General features: G+C 46.5%; 1 protein-coding gene across 1 annotated transcript in view; it reads left to right on the forward strand.

Moving 5' to 3' along the window:
* The window catches only part of shank3a (SH3 and multiple ankyrin repeat domains 3a), a 530257-nt gene that overhangs the window by 281611 nt on the left and 231460 nt on the right, over positions 1-17186 (forward strand). Inside the window, exons 13-14 of the mRNA XM_055653270.1 lie at positions 3-166; positions 15442-15555. Coding sequence (XP_055509245.1) covers positions 3-166; positions 15442-15555 — 278 coding nt within the window. The remainder of the gene's footprint in view (positions 1-2; positions 167-15441; positions 15556-17186) is intronic.

The following is a 17186-nucleotide window of genomic DNA, read 5'->3' on the forward strand; positions in this document are numbered from 1 at the left end:
AGTCCAAGCACCGAACCCAACCCAACTCCATCGGCCGCCCCCGCTCACAGAGGACCCAAGCGCAAACTGTACAGTGCGGTCCCGGGACGGACCTTCATCGTGGTGAAGCCTTACCAGCCCCAGGGGGAGGGCGAGATCCAACTGCACCGAGGGGAACGCGTCAAAGGTAAGTAGATTTCCAACTAATGCTGGTAATTGTTCTAGCTTCTTGGCCTTTCTTCTTCACCCCATCACCAGTGCCAATCTCTCCTAGGTTCAGAGCACCTACGAGGATCTGACCTCCCTCTCATTTTCTCTGTGGGTCATTCTCTGCTTCATTTCTTCCGTCTCTCCGTCATACCCCAGCCTCGACCGTGTTGTTACTCTTGGCTCTCTGTGTTCTCGGCCCTGTCCCAAGTCTTACCCTGCGATCTCGCCTCCTCTTAAAGCCCCCCCCCCCCCGTTCTCAGCTGCTTGCCATGTGTTTCCGCCGCGACCCCACTCTGTGTTCTCGAACACGCCTGCCCTATTTCACCACTCTCCCTGCACTACTATCACCCTCCAGTCATGCCCACATCCACTCTCGCTCATTTCACCCTCATTGCTCTTGCGTGGTATCATACCTTTCCACTTGTGCTGACATCCCTTCTGGCAGACCTGAAATTCCCCCCCATTATAGTCGCGCCCATTCCCACAACTGACTTCCAGTGTCCTTGGGTCATCTTTGTGTTTGACCCACCACCTTTGCCCGATTCACAACTCATTCCTCCTGCCTTTTTGTTTTCTGCCCTACTTTTCCTGCCCCTCCCCAGCTCCCTTCCCTCCTGCATCCCTTCTGCCCCTATCCATTGCATTCTCGCTCTCCCCTCCATCACTCTCTCCCTCATCCCAACCCTCCTCTTTGGTCCCTCATTCTCAACCAACCCACCCACCTCCCTGCATTCCTGCCGCCTGTACTACTGCTCCCATCCTTTTCCTTCTGCCCCCACCCCACCTTCTCTCTCGCCACCATATATATCCTCACTTCTCTCTCTCTCCCCCACCCCACCACCTCCCATCTCAGATTGCCACAACAGCCACTCCTTCGTACTTCATTCTCTCTCAGCAGAACCATCCACCTGTCTGTGTTCTTCTGTGTCTCTTGTTCTTTCTGTTTCTGCACCTTTTTAAATCACTTGATAATTTGGCAACTCCATTCTTTGGCCATATTATATTTATCAGGTTTCCAATTCTACATCCGTCTTGTATTCCATATGTAGATGTTCACTTTTGTTGAAATGGCAAACTTGCTGAAATGTTTCCTGCCCCTTTGACCCTTAGAGTCTTTGAGATTTAATTTCAAGATTCCAGTTGCTCTATTCCTCCCTCTTTCTGCATGCATATTTGACATTAAGAGCAGCGGAGCCCATCCATGTGTGAGCTGTTCTAAGAGCCTGGTTTCCAGCAACAAGAATAATCCTGTTCACAGAAGTGTGTGGCAAGGGTAGCCTTCCCTTGGAGTTCAGGCCCCTCTTTCTGTAATGGCTTTTCAGCAACGTGTAGAGTTGACTATTTGCTCATTCTGAAAGTTGGACTGTTTCTTCATTTTTGTCAGTTAGTGACATGAAGTAAGTGAGTCCTGTGGTTGTTAGTTTTTGGCATCATTAATGTCTGCTTCCAGTTAAAACATAAGAAATAGGTACAAAAGTAGGCCATTGGGCATCTCAAAACTGCTCTTCCATTTAATAAGATCATGACGGACCTATCTTAACATAATCTTCCTATCCCATATATCTTGATGCCTGCACTATCCAGAAATTGGCACCCCTTACAATATTCAGTGGAGAAGAGTGTCCTTGAAGTTCACGTTTAGTCCTTTATGCAAATACCAGTCTGAGAAGATATTAATTAATTTGTATTTCCTAATTGGAATTAATTATGTATACTTCATTCTGTAGATAAATCCATGGCAAGGGTCTTGCTCTATATACATTAAAAGATGGTTGAGGCTGAAGTTCCAGATATATTCACCTCACGTGAATGCAAAGGGCGAACAAGGGATTCTTGAACAAAAATTATATGGGTGAACATATGATATATGATAAAAACATATGAGGAGAAAAGAACAAAGTCCTTTATCTTTTCCTCCACCTCAGTCTTTCCAGAAATGTTAGCCTTGTGTTCAGGGCTAATAGTTATCTCTTGCTCTTTTTTTTTTAATTGATTGTTTGGCATTATCATACTGTAATTTATGGGATGTGGTGAACGTATCAGCTGCTGTTTCTTGCATTATGAAAATGAATATGCCTAAAAATTACTTAATTGGCTGTAAAGTACTATTATCTTTAAATGTGATATGAACGGTGCTTTTGTTTTCCCTTCCCATAATTTGTTCCTTCTCTCAGATCCACATTTCCTTCCACTTTGCCTCGCAAACTATTTCTTGCGCACTGTTTAGACTTTAGAGATACAGCATGGAAACAGGTCCTTCGGCCAACTGAGTCCATGCCGATTACCGATCAGCCCGTATACTAGCACTATCCTATACACTGGGGACAATTTACAGAAGCCAATTAACCTACAAACCTGTATGCCTTTGGAATATGGGAGGAAACCAAAGCACCCTTAGAAAGTCCACGTGGTCACAGGGAAGATGTACAAACTCCGTACAGACAGCACCCGTAGTCATACTGAGTTTCTGGTGCTATAAGGCAGCAACTCTACTGCTGCGCGACAATGCCGCCTGTCCTGTATCTGTCCATTCATCTTCATCTCAGTCTGTGATGTTTAGGTTTATTATTGTCACATGTACTGAGGTACAGTGAAAAGCTTTGTTTTGCATGCTATCTAATTGGATCAGATAATACTACGTACAATTAAAACAAACTCAAGTACAATAGATATTGCAAAATACAAGATGCAGAGTGAAGAATATTGTTCTATATTTACAGGTGGAAAAGAGATATAAAAGGGTAGACTGATTGTATTGGATGATGATAGATCCTTCTCTGGGAAGAGCACGCAAAGATGCCACGATATGGCGCCATCTTTTCATTATCTCTCATTGTATCAGTCTTGCATGTGCATTGTGTCTCTGCCTATAATTCCGTTTTTTCATTTGTCTCTCCCTGTGAGACTGTCATCCCCGCATTCTCCCATCTGGCCTCCGTTTTCACATCACACCCTTTTCTAATTCCCTGGCCAACAATGTTGGGGAAGACAGGTAGGTAGTACCACAACAGGCAAAAAGACATAAGAATGGGGAGTTTGAAGGAGGTTACAGGTTAGAAGAAATTTTCAGAATTATAGAGTAATGAGGCTTTTCAACGATTTAAATATTAGACATGCAAATGAATGGAATTTGGCACAGGAATTTCAAATGCATCTCATTTGTGATTCTGTGGGTTGCTCTTTCCTTGGCCAAATATATTAAACTTTAAAAATATAGTTTTGAGGAGAAGTTTGGGGAAATGTATTTGGGTCAGCATAGATGGAATTGTTGCAGGACTAGCAAGGAGTAGGGTGTTTTAGGTATGCTCATGTGTACTGAAACAGGCTTAATTAATGATTTTCTAGTGAAAGATGCCTGTTACTGGGTGATCATAACATGACAGAATATTGTGAATGAATGAAAACTTTGGTCAGATGTGACAAGTCGCAGTGAAATTCTTTGCTTGCATATCTGCCGTTTACAAAGTTACGAAACCCAGCCCTCCCCTCCCACAGCAGTTCCCCCTTTATTCTTCTCCCCCCCTTCACGGCCGCCCTCCCCCCAAGCCGGGTTTTTCATTGCTCCTCCCCCTCCCTCACAGAGTTCCTCCCACACCGGGTCCCCATTATCCATTGTTCTACCCCCCCACAGGCAGTCGGCGCCATCATCGGCCGCTGCACTGACCTCTCCACAACGTTGCCAGGCCCGGCCCCAGCCAGGGGATCCGTTGACCCACGGCGTGTGGGGTCTGACCTCGGCCACTGGCTCTGATCCCCGCGGATGCTCCAACCTCTGCTACTCCGCGGCCAGCCTGGAGATGTCTGTCACAGCGGCCGGCCGATAGGCGTCACGCCAATTTCATTGATGTAGAGTTAGAGGGTGTGTTTGTTGTAATGAATAAGGAGGATGAATGTGAGAATATTTTGATTTTCAGAAGGCATTTGTATTACCTGCCACATTTTGTTCTGTATCTTCCAAGTTTGTTTTCCACAATCCTCACCACTCTATTCTACAATCAGTCTAAAGAAGGGTCCCAATCTGAAACATTACCTACCCATGTTTTCCAGGGATGCTGCCTGACCAGCTGAGTTACCCCAGCACTTGTGTTTTTTTGTAAACCTTCATCTACAGTTTCTTGTTTCGGTAGGGTTTTTTGATAGTCAGATGGTTGGACAAAGGCTAAAGATGAAAAGGCAAAAGGATTGAAGAGTTGCAAATTGAGAAGCTAGAGGAAGGTATGGAGGGGGATGGGAGAAATATGTTCAAATTCTGGAGGGGAATGGGGGGGGTGGGAGAAGGAGGGGGGTTATATAGTGGAAGAGGGGGGAGATGGAAGGGGCGATAGTAGTTACCTAAATTTTGGAGAATTCAGTTTTCAATCTGTTAGATTGTAAACTGCCCAAGTCGGATATGGGTTGTTCCTCTGGTTTGCATGTGATCTCATTCTGGCAATGGAGGAGGTCCAGGACAGAAATATCAGTACGGGAATTGGACGAGGGGTTAAAATGGTTAGCGACTGAAAGATCCAGCGTGCTGGGACAAGTGTTCAGTAAATCAGACGCAGAGTCTGTGCTTGGTCTCACCGACATACAGGCCACATTAGGAACACCGGATGCAGTAGATGGGGTTGGACTAGGTGTACTATAAACCTCCATCTCACCTCGAAGGATTCTTGAGTCCCTGGACGGAGGTGAGGGTAGTGGAATAGGGACATGTGTTACTCCTTGCGACATCGACATAGGCTCCGAATTTCTTGCAGTGAACAAAATCTTCGCGCGCCAACGGCCAAATTGGGACAGGCCCAAGACCCTGGCACGACGCAATGTCTCACCTTCAACAGCAGCAGAAGCAGGCAAACAATCGCTGAACTCGGCCTGGGGCTCACAGCCGTTGCGGTCTGGATCCGCCCCCACTTTTAGTCCCAGAGTGGGGCCAAGAAAATTGAAGATAGACACAAAATGCTGGAGTAGCTCAGCAGGACCGGCAGCATCTCTGGAGAGAAGCAATGGGTGACGTTTCGGGTCAAGACCCTTCTTTTCAGACTGAAGAATAGTCTCGACACGGAATGTCACACATTCCTTCTCTTCAGAGATGCTGCCAGTCACGCTGAGTTACTCCAGCTATGTGTCCATCTTCAAATGACGTCACGCGCTCCAGACAGCTGTGCGTACGCATGTAATCGCGCTCGACCTTCGCTCGACCGTCTCGGCTCAATGCGACCACGAGGTCAAGTAATTTGCGTGCCAAGGACACGTAAGTGGGACAGGCCCTTTACTTCTATCAGTGCAGTTCTTGCTCAGCCTAAATTTTATGGTTGTGTCTCTTTACACATGAAATGCCATATATGACACTTGGTTATGGTGGATAATTAGCAATAATGGACACCATTTCCACCCTCCATGGTCCGTTATAATGTTTTCCACTTGCTGTATTTCAGTCTGGTTCAGTGTTGGTGAAAGAACGGGAGAATTCGAAAGCTAGTCCTTAGATATGTGGAATTGGTCTATTTCATTGTCAGAGCAACAATGGGTGAATTCAAAGGCCAGTACTTGGAATTGTGTATTCAGTTCATTTCAGCATTGGAGCAGCAGCAGGAAAACGTGAGAGTTAGCAGTCAGATTGATTGAAGGGTCAAAACTGACGAATGGAACAGGCAATGAAAACAAGGCATGATGTAGTGGAGCAGTGGCTGTGTTTGGAGCTGTGTTGTGGAGGGCATTACTGATGATTCGTCCAGTAGGTAATATAGGTGGAGCTGAGAATTTAAAAAGTGATGGAGTGTACTGTAGTCATGGGGAATTAAAAGAATAAATAAGTCAGGTGACTGCAGGCAGCTGCAAGATTAATAGGGTGGTCATGGTAGGGGAGTTTAACTTTCCCGATATAATCTGGGGCGGTCATCGTGTTCAGTTTAGTTTATTGTTATGTGTACCAAGGTACAGTGAAAAGCTTTTGTTGCGTGCTAACCAGTCAGCAGAAAGACAATACGTGATTACAAATGAACCATTTAGAGTGTACAGATACATGATAACATTTAGTGCAAGGTAAGGCCAGCAGAGCCCGATCAAGGATTGGCCAAGAATCACCAACAAGGTAGATAGTTGTTCAGCACTGCTCTGGTTGTGGTAGGATGATTCAGGTGCCTGATAACAGCTGTGAAGAAACTGTCCCTGAAACTTGAGGTGTGAGTTTTCACACTTCTATACTTTTTGCCTGATGGGAGAGGGGAGAAGAGGGAGTGGCCGGGGTACAACTCATCCTTGATTATGCTACTGGCGCTGCCGAGGCAGCATTATGACCTCTACCAACGGTCTCCTCTCCACTACATTCTAACTCTGTCCTGCCCACTCCCCTGACATCAGTCTGAAGAAGGGTCTCGACCAGAAACGTCACCCATTCCTTCTCTCCAGAGATGTTGCCTGCCCAGCTGAGTTACTCCAGCATTTTGTGTCTACCTTAGATTACTGATTGTCAGTCTGGTTTGATTTTCTTTTAAATCCCAAGGCTAAAAGTTCATTATTTCTAATTTGTGAAGTACCAGAGTAAAATTTGTTTTTAAGATTTCTGATAATTTAATGACTACACAGTAATGATTAAATCCCTGGGTGGAAAAAAAATCTTTATTTGCAGTCGGAATCACTGAACTCTTGATTATTTTAAATTTGCTAATACTTTGATTTGTGTTTGTTGCATTCACACTTTAATATGGCAGCTTTTCTTACATAGTTCAGTTATTGTATACACTACTTTCAAACTTCTGAATGGAAACAATTTAAATTTAATTATATGATGAGGAAAATAAATGAATCCTGATGGTAGGAGCAAAATAAGAACATGGCTAGGGTGGTGTAGGTCTTTGATATTGGCTTCCTTTTTGAGTCATCACCTCCAAAGGATCACTTCAATGATGAGAGTTTTCAGATGACTGCAATTGGGGGCTGCATCAGTGATGGGAGGGAAGCTGAATACAGGTGTCGTCAACGACTTTGTGGAGTGGTGTGGACTGAATCACCTGCTGCCCAACACTGACAAGACTAAGGAGTTGGTGGTGGACTTTAGGAGGAGAGGAACACCCCTGTCCCCCGTCTCCATCAATGGTGTGGATGTGCATTTTACCAGGGACAGTAAACTGGAATGGTGCAGGAACACTGAGGCCCTGTACAAGAAGGAACAGAGCTGGCTTTACTTTTGGAGAAGGCTCCGCTCCTTCAATGTCTGCCGTAAGATGTTGCAGATGTTCTACCGATCAATGGTAGCCAGTGCCATATTCTTCACTGCCAGCTGCTGGGGCAGCAGGGCAAATGCTGAGGATGCCAATAGGATTAATAAACTCATCAAGAATCTGGTTCCCTCCAGGTGATGGAGTTGGATTCATTGGAGGGCAGGATGCTCCTCAAACCGCAGAGCAGCCTGGACAATACAGCTCACCCCCTCCATGACACACTGATCAACCTGAGGAGTACCTTCAGCAACAGACTGGTTCCACCAAGATGCAGGACAGAACGCCACAGGAGATCCTTCTTCCCTGTGGCTATCAAACTTTACAACTCCTGCCCCTTCTGCTGTGGGGTAGACTGAGACTGACTCCCCTCCTACTTCACCCCCCCCAATCTTTGCGCATCCCCCAAGCCTTTCCACTCGTCACTTTAATTTCATATTTCATCTTTTTTGTGTTTTTTATGACTGTTGGCAGATCAATTTCCCTCCTGGGATAAATAAAGTTCTACAGTATCGTAGGTACGTCTGATGAGCAGTATGCACCACTCTCAGTAAGCCTCTTTGTTCCTTGCCATTCTAGTTGCCAAACCAAGCTATGATGCAACAAGTCAGAGCTTTCTACCATGCACATGTTGATGTTTAGTGGAATATTGCCAGCATTTTAAATCTCCTCAATCTTCTGAAGGAAGTAGAGGCATTGATGATTTTTGTTTGTGATTGCATCAATGTGCTGAGCCCCAGTTAGATCTTCAGAGATATGCACACCCAGCAACTTGAAGCCGTTGACTTTCACTGCCATCCCATCAATGAAAAAACATTTGTCGATCCTCTGCTTTCCTCTTCTGGTCAACAATCGGCCGCTTGATCTTGATACAGCGTCATTGGTATTGAGAACACCAGGAGACTGAGCATGCAGCCAAGATGTTTAAGAAAGAACTGCAGATGCTAGAAAAATCGAAGGTAGACAAAAATGCTGGAGGAACTCAGCGGGTGAGGCAGCATCTATGGAGCGAAGGAATAGGTGACATTTTGGGACGAGACCCTTCTACAGACTGATGTGGGGGGCGGAAAGAAGAAAGGAAGAGGCTGAGACAGTAGGCTGTGGGAGAGCTGGGAAGGGGAGGGGAAGGAGGGAGAAAGCAAGGACTACCTGAAATTGGAGAAGTTAATCTTCATACCACTGGGGTGTAAACTACCCAAGTAAAATATGAGGTGCTGCTCCAATTTGTGGTTGGACTCACTCTGGCCATGGTGAAGGCCCAAGGACAGAAAGGTCGGATTCGGAATGGGAGGGGGAGTTGAAGTGCTGAGGGAGATCAGGTTGGTTAATGCAAACCGGGAGATCAGGTTGGTTAATGCAAACTGTATGGAGGTGTTGGGCGAAGCTATCGCCAAGCCTACGCTTGGTGTCACCAATGTAGAGCAGTTGACACCTAGAGCAGCGGATGCAATAGATGAGGTTGGAGGAGGTGCAGGTGTACCTCTGCCTCACCTGGAAAGACTGCTTAGGTGTTTGGATGGAATCAAGGGGGGAGGTAAAGTGTAGCATTTCCCAGCATGTAGCATGCAGCCAAGATGTGCTGTTATGTTGATTGCTATAGAGGAAGAAATGTTCCCAATTTTTACTGATTGTCATTTGCTGATGAGGAAGTTGAGGATCCAGTTACATCGGGATGAGCAGAGCACCAGTTCTCTAAGTTTGATTAACATTTAGAGGGAATAATGATGTTGGATGCTGAGCTGTGGTCATTGAACAGCAGCCTAGCATATGCTGTTGGCCAGAGCAGAGTCGAGAGCCAGATACATTGCAGCCTCTGTTGATCTATTGTGGCAATAGGCAAATTGTAGTGGGTCCATGTCCAACCTCTCAAAACTCTTAATTATCACAGACATTACTGCCAACAGTTGGTAGCCATTGAAGTTGTTGTTAACCATCAACACAGCAGCATGTCAAGGCTGTGTGCTCAGTCTCTTGGTCTACAGTATGTTCTCTATACCCATTACAGTGTAGCCAGACATAGTTTAAATGCCCTCTTTAAAGTCTAACAATACCCACCCCCCCCCCCCCCCCCCCCCCCCCCAGACCCCCCCCCCCCCACCACCCCACCACCAGACCCTCCTCTTCTTGGCCTCTGTCCACCCCCACCCCCTCCTCTGTCCCCACCCCCCCCCCCCCGTGTCTTCACCCCCCCCCCCCGACCTCCCCCTTTCCAGAATGGTCCTCAGCAGATGCATCACCTTTGTTCCCCACCACCTCGACAAGTTCCCGTTCTGCTACGACGTAGAGCTTTTCTACTGTCTCCTCCACCTCTCTGCCTTTTTCTATTGGAAACCGTCCTTACCACCTAATGATGACCCCTTTTCCCATCTCCACCAGTCCCCCTCCTCTTGGTCTCCCCAGAACGGGCTTCTACCCTCTCTAGACCTTTTTATTTCTGACTGCTGGCGTGACATCAATCGTCTCAACTTTTTCACTCCCCTTTCCTATTCTAACCTCAACGACTCTGAATGTATAGCCCTCTGCTCACTCTGCAGCAACACTGAACCCGCTGACTCCCACAACTATCTCGACTACACTTCTTCCCACCCTGCTTCCTGCAAAGACTATATCCCTACTCCCAATTCTTCTGTCTAAGCCGCATCAGCACCCAAGATGAGTTCCATACCAGGACATCCAAGATATCCTCATTTGTTTAGGGAATGGCGGTTCCCCTCTCCATCCATAGATGTGGCCTGAAGTGAGAGAACTCAATATTCATACCACTGGGCTGTAAGCTGCCCAAGCAAAAATACTGTAGGAGATGCTGTTCCTCCAATATTGACCTCTAACTTCAGGTAGTCCCGGCATTTCCTCTCTCTCTATTCCTCCCACACCCAAATCGCACTAGCTTCTTGTTTTCACCTAACAAGCAGCTAACAATGGCCTGTTTCCTTTATCATCGTTACTTTTTTGCATATCTTTCATTCATTGTTCTTTATCTCTCTACATCTCTCGTTTTCCTTATCCCTAACCAGTCTCAAGAAGGGTCTCGACTTTGTTCCAGAGATGCCTGCCCCCCTGAGATACGCCAGCTTTTTGTGTTTATCTTCGGTTTAAATCAGCATCTGCAGTTCTTTCATAAATTATGCCACTTATAGGACAAATAACAGTAACTAGACTAAGTGGGACTTATGAGTCCCTGTCACACTGGAGGCTTGGCCCCCCAACAAAATATTCCACCACACCCATAGCCCCCAAATGCACAGGTGCAGCTCATTTCCCCTCATCCCTAGCACTCTCCCTCCATCCTCTTCACTGTCCCTCTTCTTTCCCCTCTTCTCTTCCCCTCCCCAATTCCCCCTAGCCTCTCTCCCTCTCCTTTCTCCTACCCTCAGTCACTCCCTCCCTCCCTGCATAACTCCTCTCCCCTCCCTACCCCCTTCCTATCCCTTTATCCCCCACTGCCCTCCTCTCCCTCTATTCCCCGCTCCCTACCACCCCCACTGCCCTTCTCCTCTACTCCCCTTTCTCTACTTCCCCCTCCTCTCCCTATTCCCACTCTTCCCACACACTTCCTCCCTCCCCACTTTCTCCATCTTCTTTTCCCTCTCTTCCTACCCTCCCCAATCCTTCCCTCACCTCTCCTTTACCCTACCCTCAGTCACTCCCTCCATAACTCCTCTCCACTCCTCTCCCTCTATCCCCTTTCCTCCCTCACACTCCCTCCTAGCCTCTCCAGATTCTCAAGGCTGCTGCTCCTCTCCCTTCATGCGTACCCCGGAGGAGCATCAGCCGTCAGCATACTTAGAGCCAGGCCTCGGATCCTCGGCTAGGCCCGGAAGCATCAGCAGCCTGTGGGCGGGCTGGAGGGAGAGCTCGGAGTCATGGGGGAGAGGGGGGGGGGGGGGGTATCACGGGGGAGGGGGGCAGGAGCCAATGAGGGGGACCAGAGGAGAAGGGGCTGGAGCTGCGAGGGGTTCCGATGGTGGTACGTTTGGTACTCACAACGGGTGCTGGAATCTCTCTGCCGGGATCAGACTTTCCGTTTGGCGACATCTCCGACTCCCTACTGGGCGCTTCCATTTCCTCCGAAAATTGAGTCCGGTTGGAGACCACCACCGGCCACCCACAGCTTCCCTCAGCTCTAGTAAAGACGCGGTGGAGCAGGAAGGGGTGGACCGTCCCGGGGAGTGACAGGAGAAGAGACCAATCTGCGCAGTGCTGACTGGCAGGAGAGGAGATCGATCTGCACATGTGCGTTATTTACGATTTTTACTCCCCATTAACTTTTACGATATACTGCCGATCGGAATGAAACTTGTTGCACTCGCAGTGCAGGAGAATGGCGAGTGAGCAGACAAAAAATCCTAATGCTATCGCGTACCATTTTACGCAAATAGAAAAACCGTGCAAACCAGAAGAGTACAAGATCAGACTTTTAGTTATGTACGAGACCAAGTGGGATCCGTAGGGTCCCGCCCCCTCAACACACAGTTGCGGGGCAGGGGGGACCTGCTGCGTCACACGCGCACACACACACACACACACACACACACACACACACACACACACACACACACACACACACACACACACACACACACACACACACACACACACTAACCAACACCCCACATACACACCCACACCCACACACACTAACCACCCCCCGCGCACACACACACTAACCGCCCCCCTTGATAATATATTTATATTATGAATTCGCTCCTTTTACCCCATCCACTGCCCTATCCACTCGCGCATGGCCCCCAACTCACAGGCGCGGCTAGAGAGGGCAGAGGCAGAGAGAGAGAGAGGGAGAAAGAGAGGGCAGAGGCAGCGAGAGAGAGAGGGCAGAGGCACAGAGAGAGAGGGTAGAGGGCTGAGGCAGGGGCGACCAAATCAAATGTGGTAAATAGTATTGAAGGCAGACCTAATAAAATGTATTCTGACAAGGGAAATCTTGCTTTTCAGATACTGCGTGTAGGGGCAGGGAGATGCGTTGGCCATGGAACTGTTGTGGCATTAGGCCAATTTAAATGGATACCTCGGAGGTTGAAGTTAATGTGTGCCATGACCAGCCTAGCAAAGCGTTTCATGATGTCAGAGGATGCCAGAGCCACTGGGTGTTCGTCATTAAGGCACATTATCTTGCTGTTCTTTGGCACCCATATAATAGTAGTCGTCTTAAAATAGGTGTAATCTCTCATTGGAGTTAGGAGTCTGTGAGTCTGCTAGCTGGACAATTCAAGGACTTTATTTGGACCAGCTGAAAAAATGTCACATCATGACACAGCCTTGTTTGACACTTCCCCTCTAACAATTCTTCATTGAGACTGTCTCTGTTGGAGACCTATTTTAGTATTACGATTTGCATTTCACTATTGAACACTCGTACACCAGCAAAACATTTCTTATGACAACTGAATTTGAGGAGTCGGTGGCAATAGTGAGTTTAAAAAAAAGTTAACATTATTGCTGGTGCTGTTCCTTACACATGTGTATAGCTGGAACAGGTGTGCAAAAAATGTGGCTTGGTGCGTGAAAAATACAAGGAATGTGGATGGGTGTGTAACTGCAATTGGTGGATGAGAATGTGAATCATTTTGTAGCTGGAGCAAGGGACTTGGAACAAGGCCAGATGTGTAACCGATTTGGGAGCTAGAGTATAGAATATGAATGGGAGACTGGATGAGGGGATCACAAATTATGAGGAAGGTTGTGGGCCAGTGTTCCATGGCACAAGAACATTAATCTTTGCGTGTGTGTGTGCACAACTGAGCAAATGTGTGGTACCTATGCCATAGATTCTGTTTTCCCCAGCTGTCTGGGTCTGTCTCACCACTGGATCAAGATCTTACCTCCTTGATAACATTATATGAATATCAGGGCCTGGAATATCAGGATTCTTGAGGACACTATCAACAAAGACGGACCAGATCGCTGCGCTATCAACCTAGCTTTGGAACTCAGCTGCTTTATCTATCTATACATAACTAAACCCTTGATCTTGTTATCTTCCAGTTTGCACGGTCATTCTACTTGCGTTCCGTTCAGTGTTCTAATGTAAAAGTTAGCAGGGTTTAAAAAAAAAATCTTAAAAAACGTGCGTGGGCGCAGATCGATTTCCTCTCCTGCCAGTTGACGCCGCGTGGATTGGTCTTTTCTCCTGTCACTCCGCGGAACAGTCCGCCCCTTCCAGCACCATCGTGTCTTTACTGGAACTGAGGGTGGCCAGCGGAGGTTTCCATCACGTCTTCACTGGAGGTGAGGATGGCCGGCGGAGGTTTCCAACTGGACACTATTTTCGGAGGGACCGGAAGCCCGGCCTGGCGTGCGAGATGTCGCCAAACGGAAAGTGGAGAATCTGATCCCGGCAGAGGAGAACGTCCGGCAACCAGCGCCTGCTGTGATTCTCCATCGCACCGTCAGCTCCAGCCCCTTCCCCTCTGGTCCCCCTCACTGGCCAGTGATTTGCATCTTGCAGTGTACCCTCTGTATTTCTGTTCATGAAGTCTTCTGTGGACAGTGGTCATTGACAAATCCACACCTCACTCCTGAAGAGTGCTTCTGATCTGTCGGACAGGTGTTTGGGATTTTTCTTTATTATTGAAAGAATTCTTCTGTCATCAGCTGTGAAGGTCTTCCGTGGCCTGCCAGTCCCTTTGCGATTAGTAAGCTCACCAGTGCTCTCTTTCTTCATAATAATGATCCGAACAGTTGATTTTAATAAGCCTAAGGTTTGGCCGATGTCTCAACAGTTTTATTCTTGTTTCTCAATCTCATAATGGCTTCTTTGACTTTCATTGGGCCAACTTTGGTCATCCTGTTGATAAACAGCCACAAAAGTTTCCAAAGGTGATGGAAAGACTGGAGGAAAGACTAGGTGCTGAGAGGTCTCTTTTACCTGCATTAAGAAGGCATTTAAACATACCTGAGCTATTACAAACACTCGCGAAGCCATGAGTCCCCAACATTGGCATAGGCTATTAGCTGCAACCTTCCCTCCATTGATGAACTCTCCACTGCAAGGGCCAGGAAGCGAGCGGGCAAGATCATCTCTGACCCCTCTCACCCTGGCCACAAACTCTTTGAATCACTTCCTTCTGGAAGGGAACTCCGGATTGTCAAAGCTGCCACAACCAGACATAAAAACAGTTTTTATCCACGAGTAGTTGCTCTACTCAACAGCCAAAAATCTGTAGCCTCCCTTTGATCTGGAATTTTGTTGGTTCACATGCTTGATCAATGGTGTTTTATCATGAATGTTTTATTATTATTAATGTTTAGTGTTTTCTGAGTCATTCGTAACTGTCACTGTATGTCTTGTTGTCACTTGTGGGTGGAGCAACAAGGCAAATTCCTTGTATGTGAATACCTGGCCAATAAACCTACTTACTTACTTAAAATGTAGCTTAGATCTATTTGGTCTATTAACTCGCAGGCAGTTTTTAAGCGCACATTTTGATTACTTTCCATTCTACCATTCTATGATTCTACAGTCCTTGGCTGGGAACCTGGGCTCACCAAAATTGTTCCCAATTGGACCCCGCACCTCCTAAGGCCGGCCCTGGGGGGCGGGGGGAGACAGAAGCCAATAAACTTACTTACTTACATTATGGTGCCTTGAAATGGGGGGACTATGCATAAACACAGCTGTAATTTCTACATGAAGAAACTAAAATGTATAGGAACACCCTTTAATAAAATCTGACAATGTGCACTTTAACCACATGTGATTTTTTTTCTATTGCAAATCTCAAATTGTGGAGTTCACAGGCAAATAAATAAATAATGGGTCCCAAACATTATGGAGGGCACTGCAACATGCATAATTCAGAAAATCAACTACTGATATTTTATGTTAATTATTTGTCTATGTATGTGTACAAATGGGTGGGTGACAATTTTAAACAGTTCTATGTGTGTCTACGCCTCAGTTATATGGTGCAATCTGCATTTGCAAACCTTGCTGTCTGTGACTGGCAGTCTCACATAATAATTTTATGATCCCACTTTAGACTATCTGGTTCAAGATTTGCCTAATCTTTATCATATTACCTCTCTTTTGCAGTACTGAGCATTGGTGAAGGAGGTTTCTGGGAAGGGACAGTAAAAGGTCGTACTGGGTGGTTTGCAGCAGAATGCGTGGAAGAGGTACAAATGAGACAGTACAACACACGGCAAGGTAAGGATGGCTGTTTCATTTCAGGGCAATTGATGTGATGAAAATAATACATTGATTTGCTATGAAGGAAATTATATTAGCTGCTTGTCGCTGTGTCAAGCACATTTCTTTCATCTTCCCATGGATTTTCTCTGCTGACAGGAGATTTGATTCTTAACCTTGCAACTCTGGCACAGGGCATGAGGGTTCCATAGGACAGGGTAGTTAATTTGCAGGTCCAGTCAAGTTTCCACTAAACGTAATAGAGTCATAAAGAGTGAATACAATTTCTTCAAGCCAACTTTTCCACGCTGACCAACATGCCCCATCTACACGTCCCACCTGCCTGCCTTTGACTTGTATTCTTTTAAACCGTTCCTATCCATGTAGCTTTCCAAATATGTTTTAAATGTGGTGTTGGTACCTTCCTCACTACCTCGCTGGTAACTTGTTCCATATATCTACTACCCTTTGTGTAAATAAAAATATGAAATTGCCCCTTAGGTTCCTATTCAATCTTTCCCCCTTCACCATAAACCAATGTGCTCTGGCTCTTGATTCCCTTACTCTGGGTAAAAGACCGTGCACTTACCCTATTTATTCCTCTCATGATCTTGTATACCTCTAAGATTACCGCTCATTCTCCTGCACTCCAAAAAATAAAGTCCTAGTCTGCTCAACCTCTCACTGTAGCTCAGCTTATCGATTCCTGGTAACATCCCCGTCAATCTCCTCTGCACTCTTTCAGCTTAACATTTTTCCTATACAGGATAACCAAAACTAAACACAATACTCTAAATGTGGCTTCACCAATTTCATGGGCAATCACCAATATCTTCTACAAATGGCTTGTAATGAGAAACTGCAGGAACGGGGCACTGATTGTGGATGATCAGCCATGATCACATTTAATGGCAGTGCTGGCTCGAAGGGCCGAATGGCCTACTCTTGCACCTATTGTCTATATATGATCTATGTATCTAACTCCCTTGGCTGCTGTCGCTACTGCCAATCCCTGCTTGCATTCTGGCCACACGTGGGCTGTGTCCAAGACTCCACCAACCCTCTCCTCTCTCCCAGCCTCCAGCAGGCTGGGGTCGTTAGAGCACCTGGATTCCAGTTTCAGACAGAGAGTCTGAAGAAGGATTTCGACCCAAATTGGCATCTATCCATGTTCTCCAAAGATGCTGCCTGACCTGCTGAGTTACTCCAGCACTTTGTGTACTTTTGTGTGTAAACCTGCATCTGCCATTCTATTACTCACTGAGTTTAGTTTAGAGATACAGCATGGATACGGGACCCACTGAGCACACCAACTAGTGATCCCCGCACACTAACACTATCCTACACACACTATGGATAATTTACAATTATACCAAGCCAATTAACGTACAAACCTGTACTCCTTTGGAGTATGGGAGGGAAAACGCAGATCCCAGAGAAAGCCCACACAGTTCACGGGGTGAATGCAAAATTCCATACAGACAGCACCCGTAGTTTGGATTGAACCCAGGTCCCTGGCAATGTAAGGCAGCAACTCTACCGCTGCGCCACTGTACCACCACACGGTTATAGCAGACAATCGTCAATAACCAAGATAATTTCTTCCCCCCTCCCCATGGTCCATTAAAACAAGGGTCTACTGTACTATG

This window comes from Leucoraja erinacea, chromosome 22 (genome assembly GCF_028641065.1).
Source record: "Leucoraja erinacea ecotype New England chromosome 22, Leri_hhj_1, whole genome shotgun sequence".
NCBI lineage: Eukaryota > Metazoa > Chordata > Chondrichthyes > Rajiformes > Rajidae > Leucoraja > Leucoraja erinaceus.